Source organism: Sapajus apella, unplaced genomic scaffold, assembly GCF_009761245.1.
Source record: "Sapajus apella isolate SASKATOON/1434 unplaced genomic scaffold, GSC_monkey_1.0 scaffold121, whole genome shotgun sequence".
Taxonomy (NCBI): domain Eukaryota; kingdom Metazoa; phylum Chordata; class Mammalia; order Primates; family Cebidae; genus Sapajus; species Sapajus apella.
The window spans coordinates 4,597,942-4,621,864 of record NW_022437061.1 but is presented as its reverse complement, the minus strand read 5'-3'; the positions used below and the strand labels follow the sequence as shown (position 1 = coordinate 4,621,864).

The 23,923-nt window shown below is 41.1% G+C and overlaps 1 protein-coding gene across 13 annotated transcripts in view; it reads right to left on the bottom strand.

The window, feature by feature from the left end:
* The window catches only part of SEPTIN11 (septin 11), an 89,778-nt gene that overhangs the window by 42,265 nt on the left and 23,590 nt on the right, over positions 1-23,923 (bottom strand). For 11 of the 13 annotated variants that reach the window (XR_004263704.1, XR_004263705.1, XM_032261071.1 and 8 more), the window contains exon 2: positions 2,832-2,969. Coding sequence is in view for 11 of the 13 variants with exons in the window: in XM_032261071.1 (XP_032116962.1) it covers positions 2,832-2,969 (138 nt within the window). In the remaining 2 variants the exon portion in view is untranslated. The remainder of the gene's footprint in view (positions 1-2,831; positions 2,970-23,923) is intronic. The other 2 variants (XM_032261080.1, XM_032261081.1) reach the window with 1 other exon arrangement.

Below are 23,923 nucleotides of genomic sequence, written 5' to 3'. Positions count from 1 at the left end.
ATAGACTCTTTAAAAATAGATGGACTATTGATTGACAGTTTTTTCTTATACAGATATTATGCCATAAAATATCTGTGGCAAAAGGATTTGATATTCAACTCTCTGAGAAAGATATTTAATGCTGATACTCCTATCTCCCAAAGAGCTCATGCTGGCCCCAACCAAAGGGCTACAAAGGGTTATGGAAAAAGACCTGGAGCGTTAGATATATTGACAACGAAGGGTATCCAGGACTTCCTGTGGAGCGAAAAAAAGAAAATGCACAAGATGAACAGCATGATCTCATTTGTGCAAAAGCAAAACAAAAAGAACACCTATGTAACTGTGAGAAATCTGTTTTTACGTGTCTCTCTCCCAAGCCCAATCTCCTTTCTGTCCCTGTCTTCTTGCCTATGGGGAACCTCGTGAGTTTTGGAGTGATCGGACCCCATCTTCCCCCCAGGCTGAGTGCGTGACTAAGTCCTGGACAATCAGTGAAATCCTCACTATTGGGTGAGACATGTCAGGAATGCCTTGTTCCTTCCCCTGAGGTTGCTCGGTTGGTGATGCTGATGGAGCCAGGCTGCTGTTGTGAGAAAATGCCTGAATGTGAAGCAAGCAGGATCAAGAACCAGAGACAGAGGCCTGACGGGGCTCTTGGAACTCCTAGAGCCAGCTGCTCTTAATTACCCAATTCACGATATTACCTCTTCAGTGTGTGTTGGAGGGTGGGGGAGAATCTTAGCTGCACTTAAGCTGGCTTTCTGCTATTCTCTGTGGAAAATTTCCTAAAACAAGAATACTAGGAGGGTGATGCAACATGATTGGCTTTGAGAATGGATGGAAGGAGCCAAGAGCCAAGGAATGCAGGCAGCCTCCGGAAGGTGGAGAAGGCATGCACTCTCCCTAAAGGTTCCAGGAAGGAATGCAGCCCTGCGGACCCATACTGGACTCCTACCTACAGAACTGTAAGCCACCAAAAGCAATTTCCTAATACAGAAAGATGTCGAAAGTCTCTAGAAAGATCCCACGGTGTTATCTCCGTGAAATGGAAATGGGGGTGGGACATGAAAGGGAAGCATTTTATAACATTTTAAACAACAAGTGCATATTATGTTCATTAGTTTGAAAAACTAATTTTAAACATGTTTAAGAATAGAACCCGAAGAAACATCTAACAATCACAGGTATTGGAACCTACCCAGGAGACTCCGAATAGGGCTGTTTTACACGTCTAACATGGCAGTACTGATTTGGCTTCTGAGGAATTCAGCATCCAAACTGTCCTATTTAACACAAGGAGCCAGCCCGTGAGCCAGCACACCCCACTGCACACCACGTATCCAACTAAACCAGGATCCCACCAGAAGGCTTTCCCCCTACTGTCCCCTGCAGAAGCCAGGACAGAACTCTCAGCTATGTTCTTAAAGCTGATTTTGGAGACAGGACTGGGGAGGCACAGAAGAGAAGCCTGAATAGTAACTGGCCTGGTATTACAACTTAGCATACTTTTCAATAGAAAACCAACAAATTGCCAACAAATTGCTATGCTAATGAAGAATTGCTCTGCTCTGAAATGAACGTTTATCATGAGACAAAGGACAACCCATTCATACCACTCTGTGGCACTAGCTGCCATTCGGGAGATCTCCTGCTGAATTTTAAAAGGCTTCACGTAGGGAAAAGGGGAAAGCCTGAGATGAAAGTTGGCTGCTGTGGTCATGTTTCTCTCCAGTCTTTCTCTTATCCAGTGCTTAAGATATAATGCCAGGGAGCAAGTTGGTCTAGTGTGCCTGCCAATTGTGGCTTTCTCCTAATGAATGCCCAGTGCAGAGGCTACATGCAGTAGAGTCATCAAGAAGTTCAAGAAGTTTTTTAAAAAGAAAAATATCTGTACTCCCCCTAACTTCCATAAATGACAAATAAGTAAATGGTGGTTCTCACATTGAACATACACCTTTTCTAAATTCTGTTCGCTTTACTTGGACAAGAAAAGTAAGTCTGACACATTCTGCCAAGCTTAGGGAAAAGATGGTCCACTTGACTACATACAGAATTCTTTGGTCTGTCTCAAAGTGATGTCTCATAGGAATATGCCCAGAGGACAATGCCAACACAATACGCCCCAAACCACTTCACTGCTGTTTAACCTGCCATTCATCAGGTGTGATGGGGAGAGAGAAGAATGGCTGTTATCTGGTCCACACACATTTCTCCTTCAAACTAACAGAAGATTTATATTCTGATTTTCTTTATCCCCCTTCTTTTTTACCTTTCTCTTCTTGGTTCAAAAAAAAATAAGGCATACAAAAAATTAGCCAGGCGTGTTGGTGGATGCCTGTAATCCCAGCTACTCAAGAGGCTGAGGCAGGAGAATTGCTTGAACCTGGGAGGCAGAGGTTGCAGTGAGCCAAGATCACCCCGCTGCACTCCAGCCTAGGAAACAGGGCAAGACTCCTTCTCAAAACAAACAAACAAACAAACAAACAAACAAACAAACAAACAAGGATATGGCTAGAGGGGTAAAGAAAAATACCAAGGCAAAGACCTAGTCCAGAGTAAAATCTTTAAGGGATCTTAACAATATTGTACTGATCAGTTGTTTGACTGTGTGACAGAAATACTAATAGTAATTTGAGTAACGTGACAAAACGTACAATGCATTTACCTAAATACAGCTCTCAGTCTTTATGACTTGTGACATGTATAAGACAGATATTTTACCTTGCTTTACTGATGAAAAAAAGAGAATAAATGAATCATTCTGATTTAATTGAAGCATATCTCTCCGACAGTCACCTGTCAATATCTAAGGATCAAACTTCTTGCTGTGCAGGTGATGAATAACTTACCAACACAAAGGATGTTGAAACAGAATCCTTGAGAAGTAGACTTATTGACCAGCTGGTCAGGGAGGCTGTCAAATCCCACATGGCCAGACAAAGACAAGTTTCGAAGCTCTTCATTCTGGAATTTCAGAGGAGAAAGATCTGGGTGTCTATGAAACATGCCACTTAAATATCACATATCACAAACATTATGTTCTCTCTTCTTCTTCCCTTGACATGCATGGAAAAAGGAGACCCCCACAGCTGCCTTGGCTTCTACACAGCTGAGGGCACTAATAACTCCAAAGCCACGCTCTTTCTGCAAAATCACAGTCTCCCAAAGCACACCATCTCCCTGGGTATCTCATTCCTTGTTACAAGTGTCCTGGTCCAGGGAAATTTGAGCTTCTAGAGGTGACAATTTCAGATACTCATTAAGTGACCGAAAAAAACCCACAAAAACCTCCAGCCATCTTGATCGCTTCCATTGCTCAAGAAAAACTTTTAATTTACTGTCAGCTCATAGTTAAATAATACTTAACACTCTTCCAGATACATAAAAGGGCTTTGAAAAGCTCACAGTGGAAGATACACACTCCTTACAATTATGACAATGCTCTATCCACCATAAATGCAACATATTTACAACTTCTCAGCACATAAGCTCATTTCCTCTCCTCCATCAGTTTTATGGATTTCTTGTCTTCTTCCACCTCTCCACCTTGCAGCTCCTAGCACAGGCTCTGTAACTGCTGGACTTTTGCAAAGTTTATTGATTGAGACTGGGGTAAGGGAGTTATACATTTAAAAATCATACAGGATATGGTTGGAAGTGAACATAAAATCATTGGGTGATTTATGCTGTTATATAAAATGGTACTGACTGCCCCCACAACTTTGAATGCATCTCGTGGGTACTGGAGATAATCTGTGAAATTTTTCCTCAAGATGCATAAATCAGCTACAGTCCCTCAGTTATAATATCATGGTTACAGTTTGTAATTTCAGAAATTAGATACTGGAAGTCTTCTCCTTGAAGACAGGGCTCCTGGGGTTCTGGCTGTGTTGTCAATGAACTTCATATTCAAAATACTGGAGTCCAGATGAGAAAATGATCCTCAAAGCTCCATTTTTATTTTTATTTTTGTTTTGGAGACAGGGTTGCACTGTCACTCAGGCTGGAGTGCAGTGGCATGATCATATCTCACTGCAGCCTCAAACTCCTGGGCTCAAGTGATCCTTCCAGCTTCAGCCTCCCAAGTAGCTGTGACTACAGGCATGCGCCACCACACCCAGCTTCAAAGTTCCATTTTATTAAAAAAAGAAAAAAAGCCTGGGCGTGGTGGCTCATGCCTATAATTCCAGCACTTTGGGAGGCCAAGGCGGGAGGATCATGAGGTCAGGAGTTTGAGACCGGCCTGACCAACATGGTGAAACTCCATCTCTACTAAAAATACAAAAATTAGCCAGGCATGGTGGCGAGCACCTGTAATCCCAGCTACTCAGGAGGCTGAGGCAGGATAATTGCTTGAACCCGGAAGGTGAAGGTGGCAGTGAGCCAAGATCATGCCACTATACTCCAGCCTGGATACCAGAGCGAGACTCTGTCTCAAAAAAAAAGGCTTTGCACAGGATCACTTAGTCAACGTTTTCAAAAGACTGGTTTTCGTTACCCTATTTTTACATTACACAATCAAGAGGGTGATTTCTTTTAATAAGCAAGGACTAAAACTCCATTTCATATGTCTGTGGTCACCATATAGGCACAGAAATGTAACTCCAGAAATGGACTTCAATGGTTTTAAAAATAATAAAACGTCTAAAGTCCATATCAACTCTAAAATTCTAATTCTGTGAAATAAGACTAAAAGCCACCACACTGCCTGAATACCATGGTGGCAGCTGCAGTTTGAGGTCAATGGGACAGACAACAGATGTCTAGTCTATGAATAGTTTCCTTGAAACCTGCCAACAGTGAATATGAGACTCAAGAGTAGGCACTTATCCGTGAACAGGATGGCATGGTAGGCAGCTCACCAAACAGCTTTGAGGGCAGGCCCCCGTGGGCAGCAGTCCTTGTAGCTGGGCAAGCCTTCCAACAATACTGTACTTCTTCCAGCCCCAATTCGCATACCTGTCCCTTCCTCTTTAGATACCTCAAAGGTTCAGACAGCAGGTATTTTTAGGGTGTTTACCACATCCGCCAAGACTAGGGGAGGAGGGTTTGAAATGAGTCCTGGGTTATTTTTAGAACTCTTTCCATCAAGCTGTGCAGAAGCTGTTGTATCAGACTAGGAGAAGCCATGGTTCTACCCACCATAAATGCAACATATTTAAAACTTCTCAGCACATGAGCTGGTTTCCTCTCCTCCATTAGTTTTATGGATTTCTTGAGTCTTCTTCCCCCTCTCCGCCCTGCAGCACCTAGCACCCTTCTGTTGCGTCACTGACTTCAACCGTCCGTGAATGGCATGAAAGAGACAAGGCAGGGCAGAGCCACCCTCCTACATTCCCTCTCTCCTCTGCCACGGTATTTTTTTTAATTTCAGGGGGAGAGGAGAATGGTTTATTGCTCTGGATTCTGTATTGCTGGGTTTTTAGATACCAGCCATCCACCTATAAACCAATCCTGGGAAAGAATCAGAGTTTGTAATTATAGCTCTCATCCCAGAACCCAAAGCTCAGCATCTCATATTCTCACCATTTCCAAAACACGAGAAGCCACCCACACACCCACTAAGTATTTTTATACCCATTGAAAACCACATACAAAATGAAGGGTTATAAAACGGTTTGGTCTTGACATTTTTGAAATTTAAAGGTATATCTTTAGAGTGTGTCTTCTAACACTGTAATATAGATAGAATACATAAATTTTAGAATTCAGTTTTTACATTTCATAATTTGAGCCTAATTCTCTGCCCAGTATTAAAGGAAACCCGAGAGTCACTGCCCATCAGTACATGATGAGGGAAGGGTAAAAAGAAGTTCCTCCTCTGGTTTATGAACAGGCTTAGAACAGGAGAGAACAGCACTGGAGGACGTGCCGGGGCCGCTCTGAGCACCTTAGCCAGCATTTTGTAGCCCTTGCCTTAGCTGCCACAAGCCAAGGATTGTGGGGTCTTTTTTGAGTGTTCAGGCCCAGTCTCAGGGAACTGCATATACTCCCATGTCATTAACACTAACACATCTGGAAATGGCTCACTGAATTTATCTCTAATACTAAACTCCGCTTGGCATCCAGTTCTGAATTTCTGTTAGAGGAATAGTTCTCTTGGGTTGTCCTAACTGTACTTCAAACTTGATGTTCATGCAACTGAAATCATATTCCTCTACCCCAAACTCACCCCTTCTCCAGAGTGCCCTATTTCTGTTAATAGTACTTACCCATGCTTGAGACCACCTTCCCTCTCACCATCAACTCTGAAGTCTTATCAATACTATCCTCCATATTTCTATTCCTACTAATTCAACAGCCTCCCGACTGGCCTCCCTGACTTGATTTCGCCCTCTCTAATACTTCCTCCCTCCACCTTGCTGTCAAGGGGATCTTGGTACTCACAGGTCCCCAATCCAAACTCCTTGGCCTGCCATTTCAGGTCCCCATGGGCTACCTCCAAATCTCCATTTCTACTGAATCTCCCACTTCTCCCCCAGGGAGCAACTTACACTGCAGTTAAATTAAATGACCACTGTTCTTGGGATAAACCCAGATTTCTGCCCAGCAGAATTTACTCACATTATTTCCTCATAGCCAATGTTTACATATTCAAATCTTCCAGATCCCAATAAAATTCTACCTCCATCATTGTCTTTATTATGAAATCTTGGAGAAAATTTCACTAAACATTCTCCTGACCAATAAAAGGAAAATACTGATTGAAAAGTAGCTCTAGCTATTTGGAATTCCATAAAGATCATAACAGTAAACATTTACCGACCATTTCCAATGCTCCAGAAAAGCCCTAATTTCTCTCTCTTAACAATTCTATAAATTAGTTGTTATTACCCAAACTCAATTTATAAATGAGGCACCATTTAGTAACTTGCCCAAGGTTTCCCAACTAGTAAAGTCAAGGTGCTGAAATTTGAACCCAAGAAGTCAGGTGCCGGAGTTGTCGAACACAGTCATTGCTATCTCAGGATGATTTATCAAGTTCCCAGGCAGCCCCAGACAGTACAATGATCTCAGCTGTTACATACATCCAATACATTAAAATAAAAGCAGAAAAAATACTCTGTAAAACCATGATTCTTTGGCAACCATAAGAGGTGGAAATTGAGAATTAAAACTGGCAAAGTAGCTCCAAATATATTTTCACTGATCCTGGCAACGCCAAGGCTAGACTTTGATTTTTGCAGCAATGGCACATGAAACCCGTAATATAATGCTTAATTTTAACCATTAGAAAGGGGCAACACAGAACCACTAAGTAACTAACTATAAGATCTTAATTGATTTAGCCCTCCATTTGCTAATCTACCTAGTGAGGATTTGTAATTAGATAATTTCTACAGCCCACTCCATCTTGAAATGGATTATGACTAACCTTCATGGTATAAAATAAACTCATTTTTCACTTGACATTTTCATTTTTCTCTTTTTAGAACATCTTCTGTTAGATACAATTATTTGTTCATTCAAAAATACCCACTGCTCAAAGCACTAAAAAATCTAAAATATGTTATTTTTATTATTCGTTGATGAGCACTGCTGTTCCTGCCCTTGAGAGGTTTTACAATGTAGCAGTAGAGCTAGGACAGACGTAAATGTAGTACTACAGAGTATACATGTCATCAATACTATGGCCTCAACTATGGGAAGGCATGGAGGAGAAGCAGCTTTTGGCTAGAGAAATTCAGAGGGTACCTTTTATGAAGGCTAAAGTTCCCCAAGTCTACCAGTGAAACAAAAGCCCAGCTTGCAGAACCCTTCTGGATAAATGTTATTTAGGCCCAAAAGGTCACTTTATTATGAATGTTATATACCTGAAGTTTATAACTGGTAGTTTTTTAGAAAATTCCCAGCTGACTTTATTTTTGAGATGATTATAAAACAAATTATGTAAGAATGTATGCTACCACCTACATTCTAAGAGCTGCTGTAAAATATGTTCTACAATTCCAAATCTTGCTTCACCAGAGAAAGGCAGCAAAAGGCTTAGAGTCAGACAGACATGGGTTTGAATCCCAGCTTTGCTTTCTTCTTGCTTTAGTCTCTGTTCTGCTATCAGTAAAAATGGGAAGAGGTTCTAGGCACTCTCATACATAGCTCCTTGGCAGGGTAACGGGGGGAGTTAAGCAGATACAGATGAGAGTGCCTAGCAGTTCATAGGTCTTCTGAAACTTGGACTTCCTTTCCCTACATTAGCTGGGAGGAAGAGGCAACTATCATTTATAAATCTGAAATTAATTAGGAGTTCTATCTAGTACTGCTGCTAGGTATTCCAGGAGAAGCTGCTGGTCAGCAAAGCTCTCGGACATACGAAGAAGGTAAAATCACAATAAAAGTGAACAGAAAGAAATTAGAAAAGAGAATGACGATTCTAGCATGAAGAAACTCCACTCCTAAAGAGAAAACTCATTTACAAAGCTGGAGGAAGAGCCACAGAATCACATTCCTGTTTGCAGAATCAGCAGTTAGCAGAATCCACATCCTCCTCAGCTGGGAAGCATTCCGGATTCCCCATCACTTTTGCTTCTGCAGCATGCAACACTTTGCGATGAGGAAACATTGAGACACATGCCAGTAGGTGATTTTGTTTTTGTGTGAACATCCCAGAGCAGCAGTCTCCAACCTTCATAGCACGAGGGGCCATTTTGTGGAAGACAGTTTTTCCATGGATGGGGTTGGGGTGGGGGTTGATTTGGGGATGAAACTGCTCTACCTCAGATCCTTAGGCATAAGATTCTCATAAGGAACACACAACCTAGATCCTTCTCATGCACAGTTCATAATAGGGCTCAGGCTCCTATGAGAATTTAATGGCTGAAGCTGATCTGACAGGAGGCAGAACTCAGGTGGTATTGCTCACTAACCCATCACTTGCCTCCTGCTGGGAGGCCCCAGTTCCAGATGGACCACAGACTGGCAGCCTAGGGGCTGGGGATCCCATCCTACAGTGTACTTACACAAACCTAGATGGTATCGCCTACTACACCCTTAGAATATATGGAATAGCCTATTGCTCTTTGGCTATAAACCTGCACAGAATGTTACTGTACTTGAGTATGGTAGGCAACTGTAACGCAACAGTAAATGTTTGTGTATCTAAACATAGAAATGGTCCAGTATAGTTTTCTAATCTTACAGAACCACTGTTGTATATGTGGTCCATTGTTGAGAGTTTGTGAAGCAGTATATGACTGTATTTTAATCCAGCCCAGGGGCTACTGAAATTAACAAACTGGGTGTGCCCAGATGGATTCTATTCACTATACTTAAACTGAAGTGATATCCCTTTTCTTTACTTTTAAAACTGAAGTTTTTCGGTAGATGTGGTTAGGTAACCCATAGCCTCTGATCCTTATCAGCAGGTGGAAGCAAGAGAGCATGTTACCAAGGTGAGGTTTTAATTGTTTAATTCAAACTAATTAAAATTACATTTCCATTTGAAAGCAATATTTAATTTTTACCTTTAAAATCAGGTATTACAATTTAAGTTTAGAAAGATTTTTCTCTTTTTTTAATTTAAGAGATAACATTTATGAATTCAGGTTGAGAGTTGGAGATTTTTATTAACAAGACATGGTGATTACATTTTCTCAGAGCCTCACATTATGGAAAACTAAAGTATATTGGTCCAAGTCACTTAATCCTTGAGCTTATGGTACCTCCTCCGTAAAGTGAGAAGATTTAACCAAATGGCCTCTAAACAAAGTCTCTGGTTCTTTGTTTTTTTTTCTAATTCTAAGGTTTCTTGAGTCTGGATGTCAGAGATGCATAAATCCAATTCTGTCATTTTGCTTAAGGAAAGCCAACACACAGAGTGAAAAATTCCTGGTAGCATATTTGCTTTCACCAGATCAAGACGGCTCAATTTTTTATTGATCCATGAAAGGGAGTTTCTATCAGTTATGCTGGGAAACTCCAAACCACATGGAAATCCATGTGCATAACCTCTATGTTTTCCACCTCAACTTTTCATTTCTGCTTTAACTACAATATATATGAATTAGCTAAGAAAAAAGGTTATGTGCCCAGTCTTTTCAAATGCCCTGCTAAAAGCAATTTCTTTTTGTTTGGCTATATCTGCAGTAATCCACAAGATTTTTGAAAAGTGGATTTATATCCCCAAAGTAAAACTGGGTGCAGTTTTAGGGCACCTAGGGCTGGGTACAATGGCTCACGCCTTTAATCCCAGCTACTTGGGAGGCTAAGGCAGGAGGAATGCTTGAGCTCAGGAGTTGGAGGCTGCAATGAGCCCAGACTGTACCACTTCACTCCAGCCAGGGTGACAGAGTGATATACTTTGTCTCAAAAACAAAAAACAAACAAAAAACCTAGGAAGTAACTTCTCCATATAACTTAGTCATCTGTTCACAAAAACAAAAGTAAATTTTTATTCATGCTTTCATTCATTCAGCAAATATTTATCAAGTACCAATGTGGGTAGAACACTGTGTTAAATGCTAAGGATACCATGATGAAAAAACAAAGCCTCCACAACTCATGGGGCCTATAGTGTAATGAGGCACACAGATGCCAATCAGATAGTCACAAATGCATAACAATCAAGCTATCCGAAGGACAAGATGCTGTGCAACCTTATAACTCATGTGATTACTCAGTCTTCGAGTAAATTCACCGGCCTATAGTATATAAAAATATGTATTAGTCCAAAGCACTGTTGGATATTAGTTTAATAGGTGGCTCCTATGTACAGCTGATGTGCAGGTTTCATGTATTCAGATGAAAACAAAGAGTCTTTCTGAGCGGCACTGCCTGACGGGAGAAGGTAGAAATGATCAGGACTCAGGTTTCAAGGGAACAGATGTCCAATTTTAAAGAGAGCTGAGATGAAACCATGGGGCAGCAGAGGGCAGAGGCGACATGTACAGTACACTCCTTTGACCACCTTGAGAAAAGAGTAAATGAATTATTCTTTTCTCCTTTAAGAATACCTACTTGGAAAAGAGAAGAGGTACATACCCCTTCTTCATCTTAGGTCATGTCTTTTTCTGAGGTCCTATTTCAGTAGTACAGATGCCACTGAGCTGAAGAAAGGGAAAAAAAAGAACATGCTGTCTCACACATAAAATCCCTGATTGACCACCAGCCACCTCCCAGTATTTGGAGACATTCTGGCCTTGCGAACTGTCCTCAAAGTCCGTTTTACCCAAGTACCCTGATTAATCATTTCTGTAGATACACACTCTTATCTGACTTTTCCTATTCTCTTTTAAAGAAAATAAGTTAGTGGGAAGATGGGAAACGCCCTTAGTTCTCATACAAAAGGGAAAACATTGGAATGAAAGTTTCGACCCAAACCACAGTTATGAAGCCTGCATCGGGATGTTTTCAAAGCATTGCTGGGGTAACTTTCATAATATAAAATGTCTGGACCATCTCATTACCAATGAGGACTGCATTCTTTAAAGATGATTTGAACAACATTTGCTACTCTGCTTGTCATCTGTATCATGAAATCCCAAGCCTAGGGCCAAGAAAACCCCCAAGGAAATTGTCTCACACAAGCAACAGAAGAGAGAGCGCCAGGCAGAAGTGGGGAACTGTTAGGAGAAAAACCATATGGCAACGTAAGGAAAGAACAACTTCTCGTGCAGCCCAGCCGGACGCTGGGACTAGGGAGGAGCATCCAGGGGCCAGCCCCTAGGTCACAAAGCCAAGTAGGTGAGCTCTGAATCCCAAACCCAGGGAGCCACCCCTGGAAAACACACCACATAACCAAAAAAGCACTTGATTCATACTGAATAACTGTCCCAATTCCAAGTGCTATCTTTAAGAACTTTCTCCAAAAGACTCCCAGTAGAGGAACACATTTTGCTTTTCCAGATCCTTGCAAAATTAATGCCACATAGGGGTTTTCTCTGGGGCTGATAAGATTTTCAGGAAATGTTACCTTTTAATTGTTTTGTGTCTGTAACCTGTGAATTATTATAAAAGAAAAAAACTATTTTTATAATAGAAAATATATAAGATTTTAAAAATCCAGGAACATCAATAACAATAATACTAAATTAGTAAAGATCTTTTTCGAGGCGATAAGCCCACAATATTTATTGTAGCTAATAGGTAGGTTAATAGGGTAAAATAGGAGAACTTAACTTTTCTCATAGTAGAACCAAGTCATGTTGAAAGTGACAGGAGGAATCGGAAAAGTGGGAAAGTGTAGTGGAAGGTGCCCGGCATGTGAAGTCAAGACAAGAGCACTTCTGGTCACAGTTTAGCTGTGTCACCTAGGGTACTGTCATTTAACTTTGCGTCAGTTTTGTCAGCGTTAAGATACATTATCTCACAGGGCTGTTGTAAGAATTAATTAACATATTTCTCTTTCCTCAACTCACTTTTCCACTTTTCTGATTCCTCCTGTCACTTTCAACATGACTTGCTTCTACTACTAGAAAAATTAAGTTTTTAGGCCCACTTTGCAGATAAGAGCTCACATTGGTTAAGGATGAAGCCGAATCTAAAAGGCCTGGAAATAACCCTGCTGCATTCGTTCTCATTCTTCCACCTGGGCCTCCAGCCCCTTTTCTGTCTCTACATCCTACCTTCAGATAAAATGGTAACTGCCACATTTACTGTGAGATCTGGTGGGTTAGCCTGGGACTAGAGTTTCACTTCATTCTATCAGAAATTAGATTTGTCGCATGCCTATTAGGAAAAACTCTGTTGTTATGAAAAACTCTGTTGAAAAGCAGTCCCCAGAAACAAATATCTGAAGCGAACAGAGCCCCAGGGGCTGCTCATAACCCCGGAGGGGGAAGAGAGGAGTCACCAGCAAAACAGCATTTCAGCAAACAACCACCTAGTGTGACAATCCAAAAACTGTACAAAGCAGGAGCACTTTTTTTCTTAGAGACAGAATGTTTTTCTAAAAGTCTGTGTAAACTTTTGAGAAGTTAAATCTAACTGGATGCCAAGAATTAACAACAACAAAAAAGACATTTTTCTTAAATTTCCAAAGACCACAGTCTCTCTATGAGCCCAAGTGACTAATGCCTGTAACAGGCGAACGTTACAAAGTGCTGACCAGCAGAAAGTCTGTTTGGGAATGACAAGGTCCACGTGTGCATTCCAGGGACGCTTACAGATTCTGCAGTACTCCAAGGAAGACGGGGTGGGAGGGATGCGACGTGACAAATAGGCAAGAAGTATTTATAAAGGCACGACCCGATTAGAAACAGATGCTGCAGCTGTTCTCTCGCACTGGCCCACATCACAGAGATGATGAGAAGCCCTTCACCCAGCAGCCATCTAGGAACGCTAATGAGCACAGCAAGCCGGGAGGTGGGGGAGAGGTCACAAACCATTTCAAAACCCTTTTGCTGTCCAGTGGGTCCCAAATAACCTGGTTCCATTTAAGACATATCACTTCTCTTGCAGAGCATAAAATCACCCACATGTCCCACAGTTGTTTATCTGGGTCATTTTTGTCCCTCCCACCCTGTCTTTACCCTATGGAATATCTTCAAAACAGTGATGAATAGGAGGTCAAACAGAATCAAGAGGCTCAAAGCAGTTGAAGCTTTTTACTCAACTTTTTATGTCCTATACTACTCATATTCACACATCTATTCCTCAGTATTTCCTGTTTGAGAAATATTGTGTCTCAGTTCATCTATTTCTATTCACTGAATGCATTCATCAGCAAATAATGAAATATACATGGGACGCTTCCTTCCCGATGCCACCATTTCTATCACCGGATATAAATTAGCCACTTCCTTTCTGAAAGACACCATGTATTTCTGTCCCTTTCTGAAAAGGAAGGGGATTTTCAGTTACAGTAATGACCATACGATGGTAGTCTCTGTGAGAGAAGAAAAAAAAAATCCAATCCAGTTCTAACCAAGTCATGAACAAAAGCACCAGAGCTGCTTCCTCCAGTCACAACCTGGCTGCTTACTCCTCCTATAGCATGTTCAGTTCCTAATCCAGGCAGACCTAGAACATCTGAGTCCAGTAGTACATTTCCAGCACCTGAAAATTGAGACATTATGCCAAAAATGACCGATGCCATGACACATACTGAGGAAATAAACATACCAATTAACATCTGGTCTTGCTCTACAAATACTACTAAACAATTATGGCCAAGATCCTCAAGTCTTCCTAAGATTTCTACTGTGTCTTAATCTCAGCCCTGAATGAAACACTATCAGGATGGAACAGAGCTTGTTTACAGGATGGAATAGAGCTTGTGGGGCATGTGCTAGTTTCCTACTGCCATATAACAAATTATCACAACTTTAGTGGCTTGAAACAACATCCATTTATTAGCAGTCAGTTCCATAGGTCACAAGTCTGGGCATCGTGTAGCTGGACTTTCTCCTGGGTTTTCACAAGCTGGACTTTCTGCCTGGGTTATCACAGGCTGAAATCAAGATGTGGGCCAAGCTAAGGAGGGTCTCCTCTCAAGGCTCTGGGGAAACACCCTCTTTCAAGCTCATTCCAGATGTGGGCAGATTCAATCCCTTGCAGCTGTAGGACTGAGGGCCTTCTATCCTTATTCACTGTCAACAGGCTGTGCTCTGCCCCGAAAGCTCACTGACAGTTCCAAGCCATGAGGTTACCTGTCTTCAGAGTCACAATGAAAAAGCTCCCTTGTGTCCCTCTCACATTTCAAATATCCTTCTTCAGGAAGAGTCTGGTCCCTTTAAATGGACTCCTTAATGAGACAAGGTCTACCCAGGTCAATCTCCCTTTCTAAACGACAGCTGTGCCATTATAACATAACCTTCCTGTGGGAGTGATAGTCACAAATTCAGGGGATTAGGCGGAGCGTGTACAGCAGGGGGCTGGGATCTTGGGGCCATTTTAGGATTCTGCCTACCAAAGTATACATTATTACAAGATCCATATTTCTCCTGTGTAAATTTAGGATAAGACATAATAATGAATGTTCGAATTCCCCCAACTCAAAAAAACAAAAAAATGCACAACTGTCTCCAGGAGAAAAAGGCAGATATAGGCAAAAGCGTAGTAAACTAGGTCCCTCAACCTTTACACTGATAAGGGCAGCTAACCACAACAAGCTAGAGTCCCTTTGCCTTTGGAGGAAGTCTTCCAATAATGAAAGTAAACTACAAATATGTAGGTGTTGTGTTTGTAACAAGAATTCTAGGAACTGCAAAAAATTCTTATGGAATTTGAGTCTTATCAGGGACATAAGTCATTGACTAAAACAGAAGATGATTTTGAAATGTTTCATAATGAAATATACTACAAAAGTTACAGGGTTAGACAACGGAGATGAAAGTGGACCAGAGCAAAAACGCAAAACTTTCTTAGAGGGGGTCGGTTTTACCCTAGGTCATGGTAAGATGAAATAAAATCTGGGCCGGGCACGGTGGCTCACGCCTGTAATCCCAGCACTTTGGGAGGCTGAGGAAGGTGATCACTTGAAGACAGGAGTTCCAGATCAGCCTGGTAAACATGGTGAAACCCCGTCTCCACTAGAAATATAAAAATTAGCCAAGCGGGGTGGCACCTACCTATAATCCCAGCTATTCAGGAGGCTGAGGTGGGAGAATTGCTTGAACCCAGGAGGTGGAGGTTACAGTGAGCTGAGATCGCACCACTGCACTCCAGCCTGGGCAACAGCAGGACTCCATCTCAATTAAGAAAAAAAAAGGGGGGCAGTGGCTCACGCCTGTAATTTTTTTCTCAATTAAGAAAAAAAAAAAAAAAAATTACAGGCGCGGTGGCTCAGGCCTGTAATCCCAGCACTTTGGGAGGCCAAGGCAGGCGGATCACGAGGTCAAGAGATCAAGACCATCCTGCTCAACATGGTGAAACCCCCCCAACCGTCTCTACTAAAAATACAAAAAAATTAGCTGGGTGTGGTGGCGTGTGCCTGTAGTCCCAGCTACTCGGGAGGCTGAGGCAGGAGAATTGCTTGAACCTGGGAGGCAGAGGTTGCAGTGAGCCAAGGTTGCGCCACTGCACTCCAGCATAACGCCTGGTTACAGAGTAAGACTCTGTCTCAAAAAAAAAAAAAAAAAAAGATTTGAATAGTTGCAGAAAAGGAATGGAAATGGAGGAGAGAAAGAAGTATAATCTATCAAGGAAGGCAGCAGGAAAATGAAAGAGGCCCAAAGGGCATGAAAATCAATGAACTAGAAAAGCTAAAGGAAAACTAAGAGTAGAGGATATAAGACTTTAAAACTGATTTTTTGTCAGTTTACTGGAAATATTCCCTAAAGGGAAGCATTATGCCCAAAATCTGTTACCGAGTATTCGAGTGTCATGTGGGGGAAAGATTCTAGAAACAATCACTGAGCAGCCACGTCATGAAAGAATTTTCTGTTTCCTACTCCCTAGTGTACTTACAAACATATCTTCCCACCAGACCAGCAGACCAAGGGATCATAAGTAGAGAATTGCCTCAGCCAAGGTTTTAACCCAGATTACTAGCCGGAGCAACAATCCAAATGATAAGCTATTTGATGCAAACTTCCTTCGGAGCATTAAAAAAAAGTGCATCTCTTGTAGAGAAGCTAATAAATGGACTCCATTTGTTATGGCTACAATTTCAGCCATTCTAATCAAGCTAAATCTTTCTTATTCCTTCCTTATTCTGTTCTCCTTCTCAAAAAATAGGACTAATTAACCCCTAAAAAATAAATACTCCCACTAGCAGAGACAACTTTCTGCCTTACGGAAAGTTAACTGCACATTGTGAAAGAATCCATCTAGCAGTAAGAGAAAGTTGGTTTAGAGTTTTTCTCACACATAGTTGTGCTCAGGAAAGCAGGCCCAAGAGGCTGTATTACAATTTTCCTCTTCTCTCAAAGTTATCCTATTGATAGGTGATTTTATATGCTGGATTTCTTGCGTTAAACAAACCTTTTCACATGCTGTTGCTCACAAGAATGTTCCCACAGTCCTCTCCACCCCCTCCATTGTCCACTAAAAATGTCTCTTAAAGAGGCATGCTCATTATCGTTATTATCATGTTGATATGTCTGAATAATCAAGTAGGGCCCAAGTAGAACATTGGGAAAACGCGACTGCACACAACGATCTGTTATACACCCCATCAGCTCTCAAAAAGAAATGATAAAATATGTGCAACAGCAGAGGTTACATTTTCACTCATGTTGTTACCACAAAGCACAAAAGGTTTGGGTCAGCAGCCCAGACTTCTCATCAAGATGGGATCCAGTTCCACATCAATGCTCCTAGATCAACATATTAAGAGTTATGGGATATGTGAATGAGAATATGTTTCTGACAGTCTTGATAGCATGATTACTGGGAAGCATTAAACTAAAATCAAAACTTGAAAAATTATAGCTTGACAAGAGATCCTTGCTGTAACCCATGCGATCTGTAGGAAGGAAAAACTGAAAAAGTTAAATGAGACTGAGGGTAAAAGAAAGACCAGAATTAGCAAAGTCTTAGGCACTGATCCAGGTGGCTGCCATTAAACAATACCAAAGCCTAATGGTCAATTTGAATAATTATTATTCACATAGATAAAGTGAATGGCAGGCTAAGGGAAATATGTGATGCTTACACAAGCAAAAACAAGAACTACTTTCCCATTTGAATTTGAGAAAAATCCAAGCCTCAAATCCCTTCCCACATAGAGAGGGTCAGACCATGTATCTCACTGTAATCATGGCTACACAGAGTTAAACCTCTTTTGCCACAGCTACACCAAATGTACACACTTAGGTTGCTTATTACCAGGAGTGGGTTTAGCGCAATGTGGCAGCTGCAGCCACCGATATAAGGAAACAAGGCTTGGCAGCAATCCCCCAGGATTCCTTCTCAGTTCCACTTCCTATCCACCCTTTAGCCCAGATATCAATAATTCAGAAGACAGTGTGACAGCCACAACTCACATGCATGAAACTAATCACTGCAAAACCAGATGCATTTGGACAGACAAACTTGTGAGGCTTTAATCCTCATGGAGAACAGAGCACCAATAAATGCCCCTCATACTTCACCTCATACTCTGGGATCAAGGTGTAAAAGTAGATCAATACCTTTTCAACATATCAGTTTAAAGTTGCTAGAAGTACCTATATGATGAAGGTTAATATACCAAGGAAAGGAAAAAAAGTTAACAGGCTCTACCACTATTTTATCCATAGAATTTAAAAAAAAAAAAAGAGGGGCCTGCCATTTCCCTTGATCAATCAATCAAAAAACAATTTTATCAAACATTTATGAAAATACCACAATACTAAGTATGGTTTAGCAAAAATAAGGCACTCCAATCCAAGACCACCACGATTGGTCTACCCTTCAAGCTTCTCAATATGTCTCTCCTTCCACCACAACCATCAGGAAAACAATGTTTACTGGGTGCTTGTTTGTTCTTTTTTTTTTTTTGAGATGGAGTTTCTCTCACTGAATGCAGTCGCGCCATCTCAGCTTATTGCAACCTCTGCTTCCCAGGTTTAAGTGATTCTCCAGCGTCAGCCTCCCAAGTGGCTGGGATTACAGGCGCCCACCACCATACATGGCTACTTTTTGTATTTTTTAGTAGAGATGGGGTTTTGCCACGTTGGCTAGGCTGGTCTTGAACTCCTGAACTCCAGACCCAGCCCTTTGCCCTTTAAAAAACCTTCCCATTTAATCCTTATAACTTGTGAAGTAGATATTATTAGCTCCATTTTACAGAGTAGGAAACTAACAGTTCAATTCATGGCAGAACCATCATTCAAACCAGTTTTTCCAGATTCCAAGTCCACCACCGCCAATACCCTAAACTGGACAACTGACTCTTTGCAAAGCACACCAACCTCCGCACACAGCATGCCTCCACCTTCAACTCCACTTGTCAAATCCTACTCATCCTCAAAGTTCCAGGCAAAATGCCACCTTCTTCACTAAGCCTTCCCTGGCTCCCTGAATTGGACACCATTGCTTTTTATTTTATAAAGGTCTGCTGTATTTAGGTCCTAGGTCACATCTTGCATCTAGCAGTACACTTTCAGGCCCACAAAAGAATGTCTGTTTTCTGAGGACAGGAACCCTGTCTTATTGATCTTACTTTGAACTTTATATACCACAACATCACAAGTAGCCGGGGCCATATATTTAGGATGAATGAACATAGCAACTTATTTCTCAAAGTCTATATAACCTGACTTCCCCAACCAAAAACAACTGCCATGGAGCAGCAACACAGTGAGAGAGAGTCACGGGAGGGAGCATTCATCATGGGCTGGAAGGCCCATGGTATGTCTGATGGAGGAAGTGAAGTTTAAGAGGGCCCTTGGAAAATGGAGAGAAGAGATGTCAATGCACTAGCCACATGCTTCAGTATGAACCCTTCCCAACACGTAGCCACAATCAACTGTGGGGAAGGAGAGACACGGTAGTGCAGAGGTCAAACGCTGTAGGTGTGTTTGCTCTCAGGAAGTAACTATTCTGCTAAATTTCACGAGTATAAAGCTCTTATTTTATATATATATATATATGGCAGGCACTAGCTGGGTACTTTACATAGGTCTCGTTCACTTCTCACAATAGCCTCTGAGGTGTGTGCCATTATTATTTCCATTTTATAGTGGAGGTCAATGAAGCTTTAAGAGATTAAGCTGCTCAGGGTCATGCAGCAAGTAAGTGGTAGGGCCAGGAGTCAAAGTTAAGTGGGCTGCCTCCAAAGCTCAGGCCACTACTTTAATAGAGCCTGGGAGCCTAGGAAAGTTACCTCTGGTCAACCTTTTATAAACCAGAGAGTGATGCATGTGTTGGCCATCAAGGGACATGCATGGCCCATCCAAGCACATCACACTACAGAAGTCACCAGCTTCCAAGGTGAGAAATAGCTGGAGAGGTAGGTTGTCACGGTGCACAGGCCCTATTCCACCAAGTAAGAGCACACAAGGAAAGCAACGTGGGAACTACAGGAAGTGGAAACGGCAGGAAACAAGAGAAGGAAGAATCCAAGAAGAGACCTCCATCAACAACTGCTGGAGTGATGTCTTATATTTCTCACAGAAAAGAAGCCGAGCAAGTCTAACCCAGAGAGTACAGGTTAAGGTCAGGCAGCCTACAGCAATCACTCTTACTCTCTCTCACACTCATCTAAGAGCAAGGGTTATCAAGTCTCCTTCCTTAATCTTCTCTGGCACGGCTATAAGAAACAGTTACAGAGAAAAATCAATCAAAACTTACATAGAAGATGCAAAGAAAAACAAAAAAGGATGCAGTTAGCAGTCCTGACTGACTAAAACCACATGACTAACATACCAGATATTCCTACCACTTCCTCCTTAGCTTCTTATGGACCACTGAGGAGCAAACACACATATCCTTGTATTACCAAAAACAAACAAAAACCACCTTTCAGTAGTATGGGCTAAAGAAGAAATCTTTTCTATATCTCTACCTACTATGCGCAAGGAACTGGTAGGCCATTTTATCCACTTAATTATCCTAAAAAAAAAAAGACCAACCTTTTGGGATAAGAGGACATCTCTAGATTCACTCCTTCATCCTTTTTAGAGAAGGCTAAAAATGCTCATTACCCAGATATTAAAATTAGACTAATAAAAAAATATCAATTTACTGATGAAACTCCATTATCCACTTCTGAGCTTATATTTAAAAATAAGTCTTTTACAACTAGCAATATTTTTGCTCTCAGGGAAACTAATATTCATTATTTTAAAGCCTACCCTGAGCTAGGCATTAGTTGGTAATTTCACTTATGTTGTTTCACTTAATAAATACAATATTTACTTAGACCCCCATTTCTGAAGGCATTGTAATTATACTCACATTCCTTTACATGCACTTCTCTGCAACTTGCAATTTCGGAACAAATGTTCAACCACTAGCCACCATGGCACCAACATAAAATACCTGTTTTGCTGATTTCCTAACAATCCATGAGGTAATTACAAATAGTTTACTCAGGCCCTTGGAAATCATATTCAGATGTCATCTACTTAAGTAATAATATTTCTGTAAGTGTAACAAAGGGCAGAGCATTCTAAAATCAAACTATAAAAAATTCAAAGTCACATATTATTTACTGCCATATTCTCTCTCTCTCCAGCTTTTTACTATGGTTTAAATTTCTCTCCCACCAAAAATGCTTTCTTTAGAACACTATCCTCTTCTTTCTCTACCTCATTCCATATTATATTGTGTAGCTGGGCTTAACTACCTTAAGGCAAATAAGCACATACACATAAAAAACTACTTTAACCATTATATTCCATAGCTAAACATCCACCAGGGCTTCCAATCCTATTCCAGCTAGGCTGGCTATAAGTGACAGGGACCATCACTTCTCTGATTTTCAGTGTGATTATCTATAACATAGACGGGTGGAGAAGGGGCATTGAGGAAAGGTACATAACAAACTCTAGCTGTTAAATTATGGGATTCTAACATTTGCAACAGGGTAAAAGATTAAAGGTTGCCAGGGCCTATGTCAGAGTGGGTATCAGACTTCAAATAAAACCTCACTAGAGGTACTGGGTCATCAGAACAAAAGTCTAAAATGCTGACGCCAAACAAGAAGATACAACAGAGTGGGATGGCTCCCAACGTAAGTCAAATAGCGGGTTACCCTTTCCAAGAAGTGCAACTTTATGTTTGTTTAGATACCACAAAATCAGCCTATTTTCTATCGGAAAGCAGAACAACCAACTAGTCCTTAAGGGCCAGGATCAATGTGACACAGAAGACTTAAAACGGTGGAAAGTCATTGTCACCTGACATTTAGACACCAAAAAATCTCATCAGTCTAGCCCCACAGTTGAGCTTGTGAGTCTCCAGTTCTGTATATTCATGCAGCAATTAGGGAATCACAAGCCTTAGATATTATGTTAACACAAGTACAAAAAATGAAAAATAACTCTGATGGGTGAGCCAGGTATCAAAAGGAGTATTTTTTTAAATCAGACCTCTAAAGATGCAAGAGATACAGGCCAGGCGTATAATCCCAGCTCACGCCTGTAATCCCAGCACTTTGGGAAGCTGAGACAGGCAGATCACCTGAGGTTGGGTATTCGAGACCAGCCTGACCAACATGGAGAAACCCTGTCTCTACTAAAAATACAAAATTAGCCTGGTATGATGGTGTATGCCTATAATCCCAGTTACTCGGGAGGCTAAGGCAGGAAAATCGCTTAAACACGGGAGGTGGAGGTTGTAGTGAGCTGAGATCGCGCCACTGCATTTCAGGCTGGGAAACAAAAGAGTGAAACTCCATTTCAAAAAAAGAAAGAAGGAAAGACACAAGAGATACACACCAAATAAGCAGAAAATGTTGAATACAAAATATTGTATTCATTGTTTCTCAAGTACTAAAAACCAGAGATTTCTTTATATAAGTGGATACCTCATTATCTTTTACAACATGTCCTTACCATGTAAAGAAAATAGAACAAACACTCACATACCCAACACCCAGCCCAAAAAACAACACATTACCAAAAGCTTTGAAGCCCCAGAGTACCCTGTGAGATAGCATCGCTTTCCCTCTGTACTGGATGTAAACACTATCCTGAATTTGCCTTAAATCCTTTTCTTGTTTTCCTTTATAGTGTTACCTTATACAATACTATCAGGACACAGTCACTAAAAGTCTTGACTTCAAAATAACAAAAGTTATCCTTCGTTCTCCAAGTTATCTGTAGGAAATTCAGAACTCCTTCTAAGAGAAGACTGAAGATAGAAGATACAGAGGGCAGAAGAGTTACTTTAAAGAAAGTGGTTCTCAAAATTTGGTAAGAGGATCTGTGGGGGCCTCCCCAAGAACCTTTTAGGAGTATACAAGTTCCTCCTTTTCAAACCACATATCTATGTGAGCTTGGCTCTTCATGTACTTAACCAAAAGAATACATTGCATCAGAGTGAATGAAATACAGATCTGATGACCCAGCTGTCTATTAAGTCAGACATTAAAGAGATTTGCACAAAGTGAAACAATGCATCTCAGCTCATTAATTTTCTGACTTGAAAAATGTAGTTTTTCATAAAACAATGTTATTTACGTTAACATGTAATAAGTTTATATTATTTTAATTGAATAAGTAAATATATTTAAAACTTGAAGCAATAATAATAGAAGTAGATTGAAGTTGCAACAAAAACCTGTGGGAATGGCTTTGGGAAGTACTTCACTTTTGTAGAAAGTATACCAATTAACCAAAAATGCTCCAAGCAGAAACACTTTGGGATGGTAGAGAGTTTTCCAACCATCTTCTATGTTGTCTGTAAGGCCTTAGTTACTCTTTAGTCCTAGAGATACACACAACAGGCACCAACAGTAACCTAAGCTGTGTTCTATAAGCCTTTTAAAAGGGCTTACATTGTTTTTTTTTGTTTTTTTGAGACAGAGTCTTGCTCTGTCACCCAGGCTAGAGTGAAATGGCATGAAATCTGCTCACTGCAACCTCCATGCCCTGGGTTCAAGCAATTCTCATGGCTCAGCCTTCTGAGTGGCTGGGATTATAGGCATGTGTCACCATGCCTGGCTAATTTTTGTATTTTTAGTAGAGATGGGGTTTTGCCAGTTTGGCCAGACTGGTCTTGAACTCCTGGCCTCAAGTGATCTGTCTGCCTCAGCCTCCCTAAGTGTTGGGATTACAGGCGTGAGCCACCACACGCAACTAAGCACTCACATTTCTTACAAATGGCGGCTCACCATAAAATATCCAACTGCACTGAGGACCTAAGGTAACTTGATTTATTCTATCTGCAGCCTAGCTCCAACGGCAAGATTCTTTTCACTATAAATTAACCAACATCCAGGGTCCTAAACACAAGATCAGTAACTAGAAGGGCAGTTTGGGTTTTCTCCACTGGGCAGTGGGAAGTGACTGAAGAATCTGCCTACAAATGACCTATCTAGAACACCTGGTTCTACTGTCCTTGGATTTGTAGTGTGAGCAAGTGTCAGGGGATTTGGCTCTAGTTCTGAGCCTATGGGTCTTAAGCAGGTCAC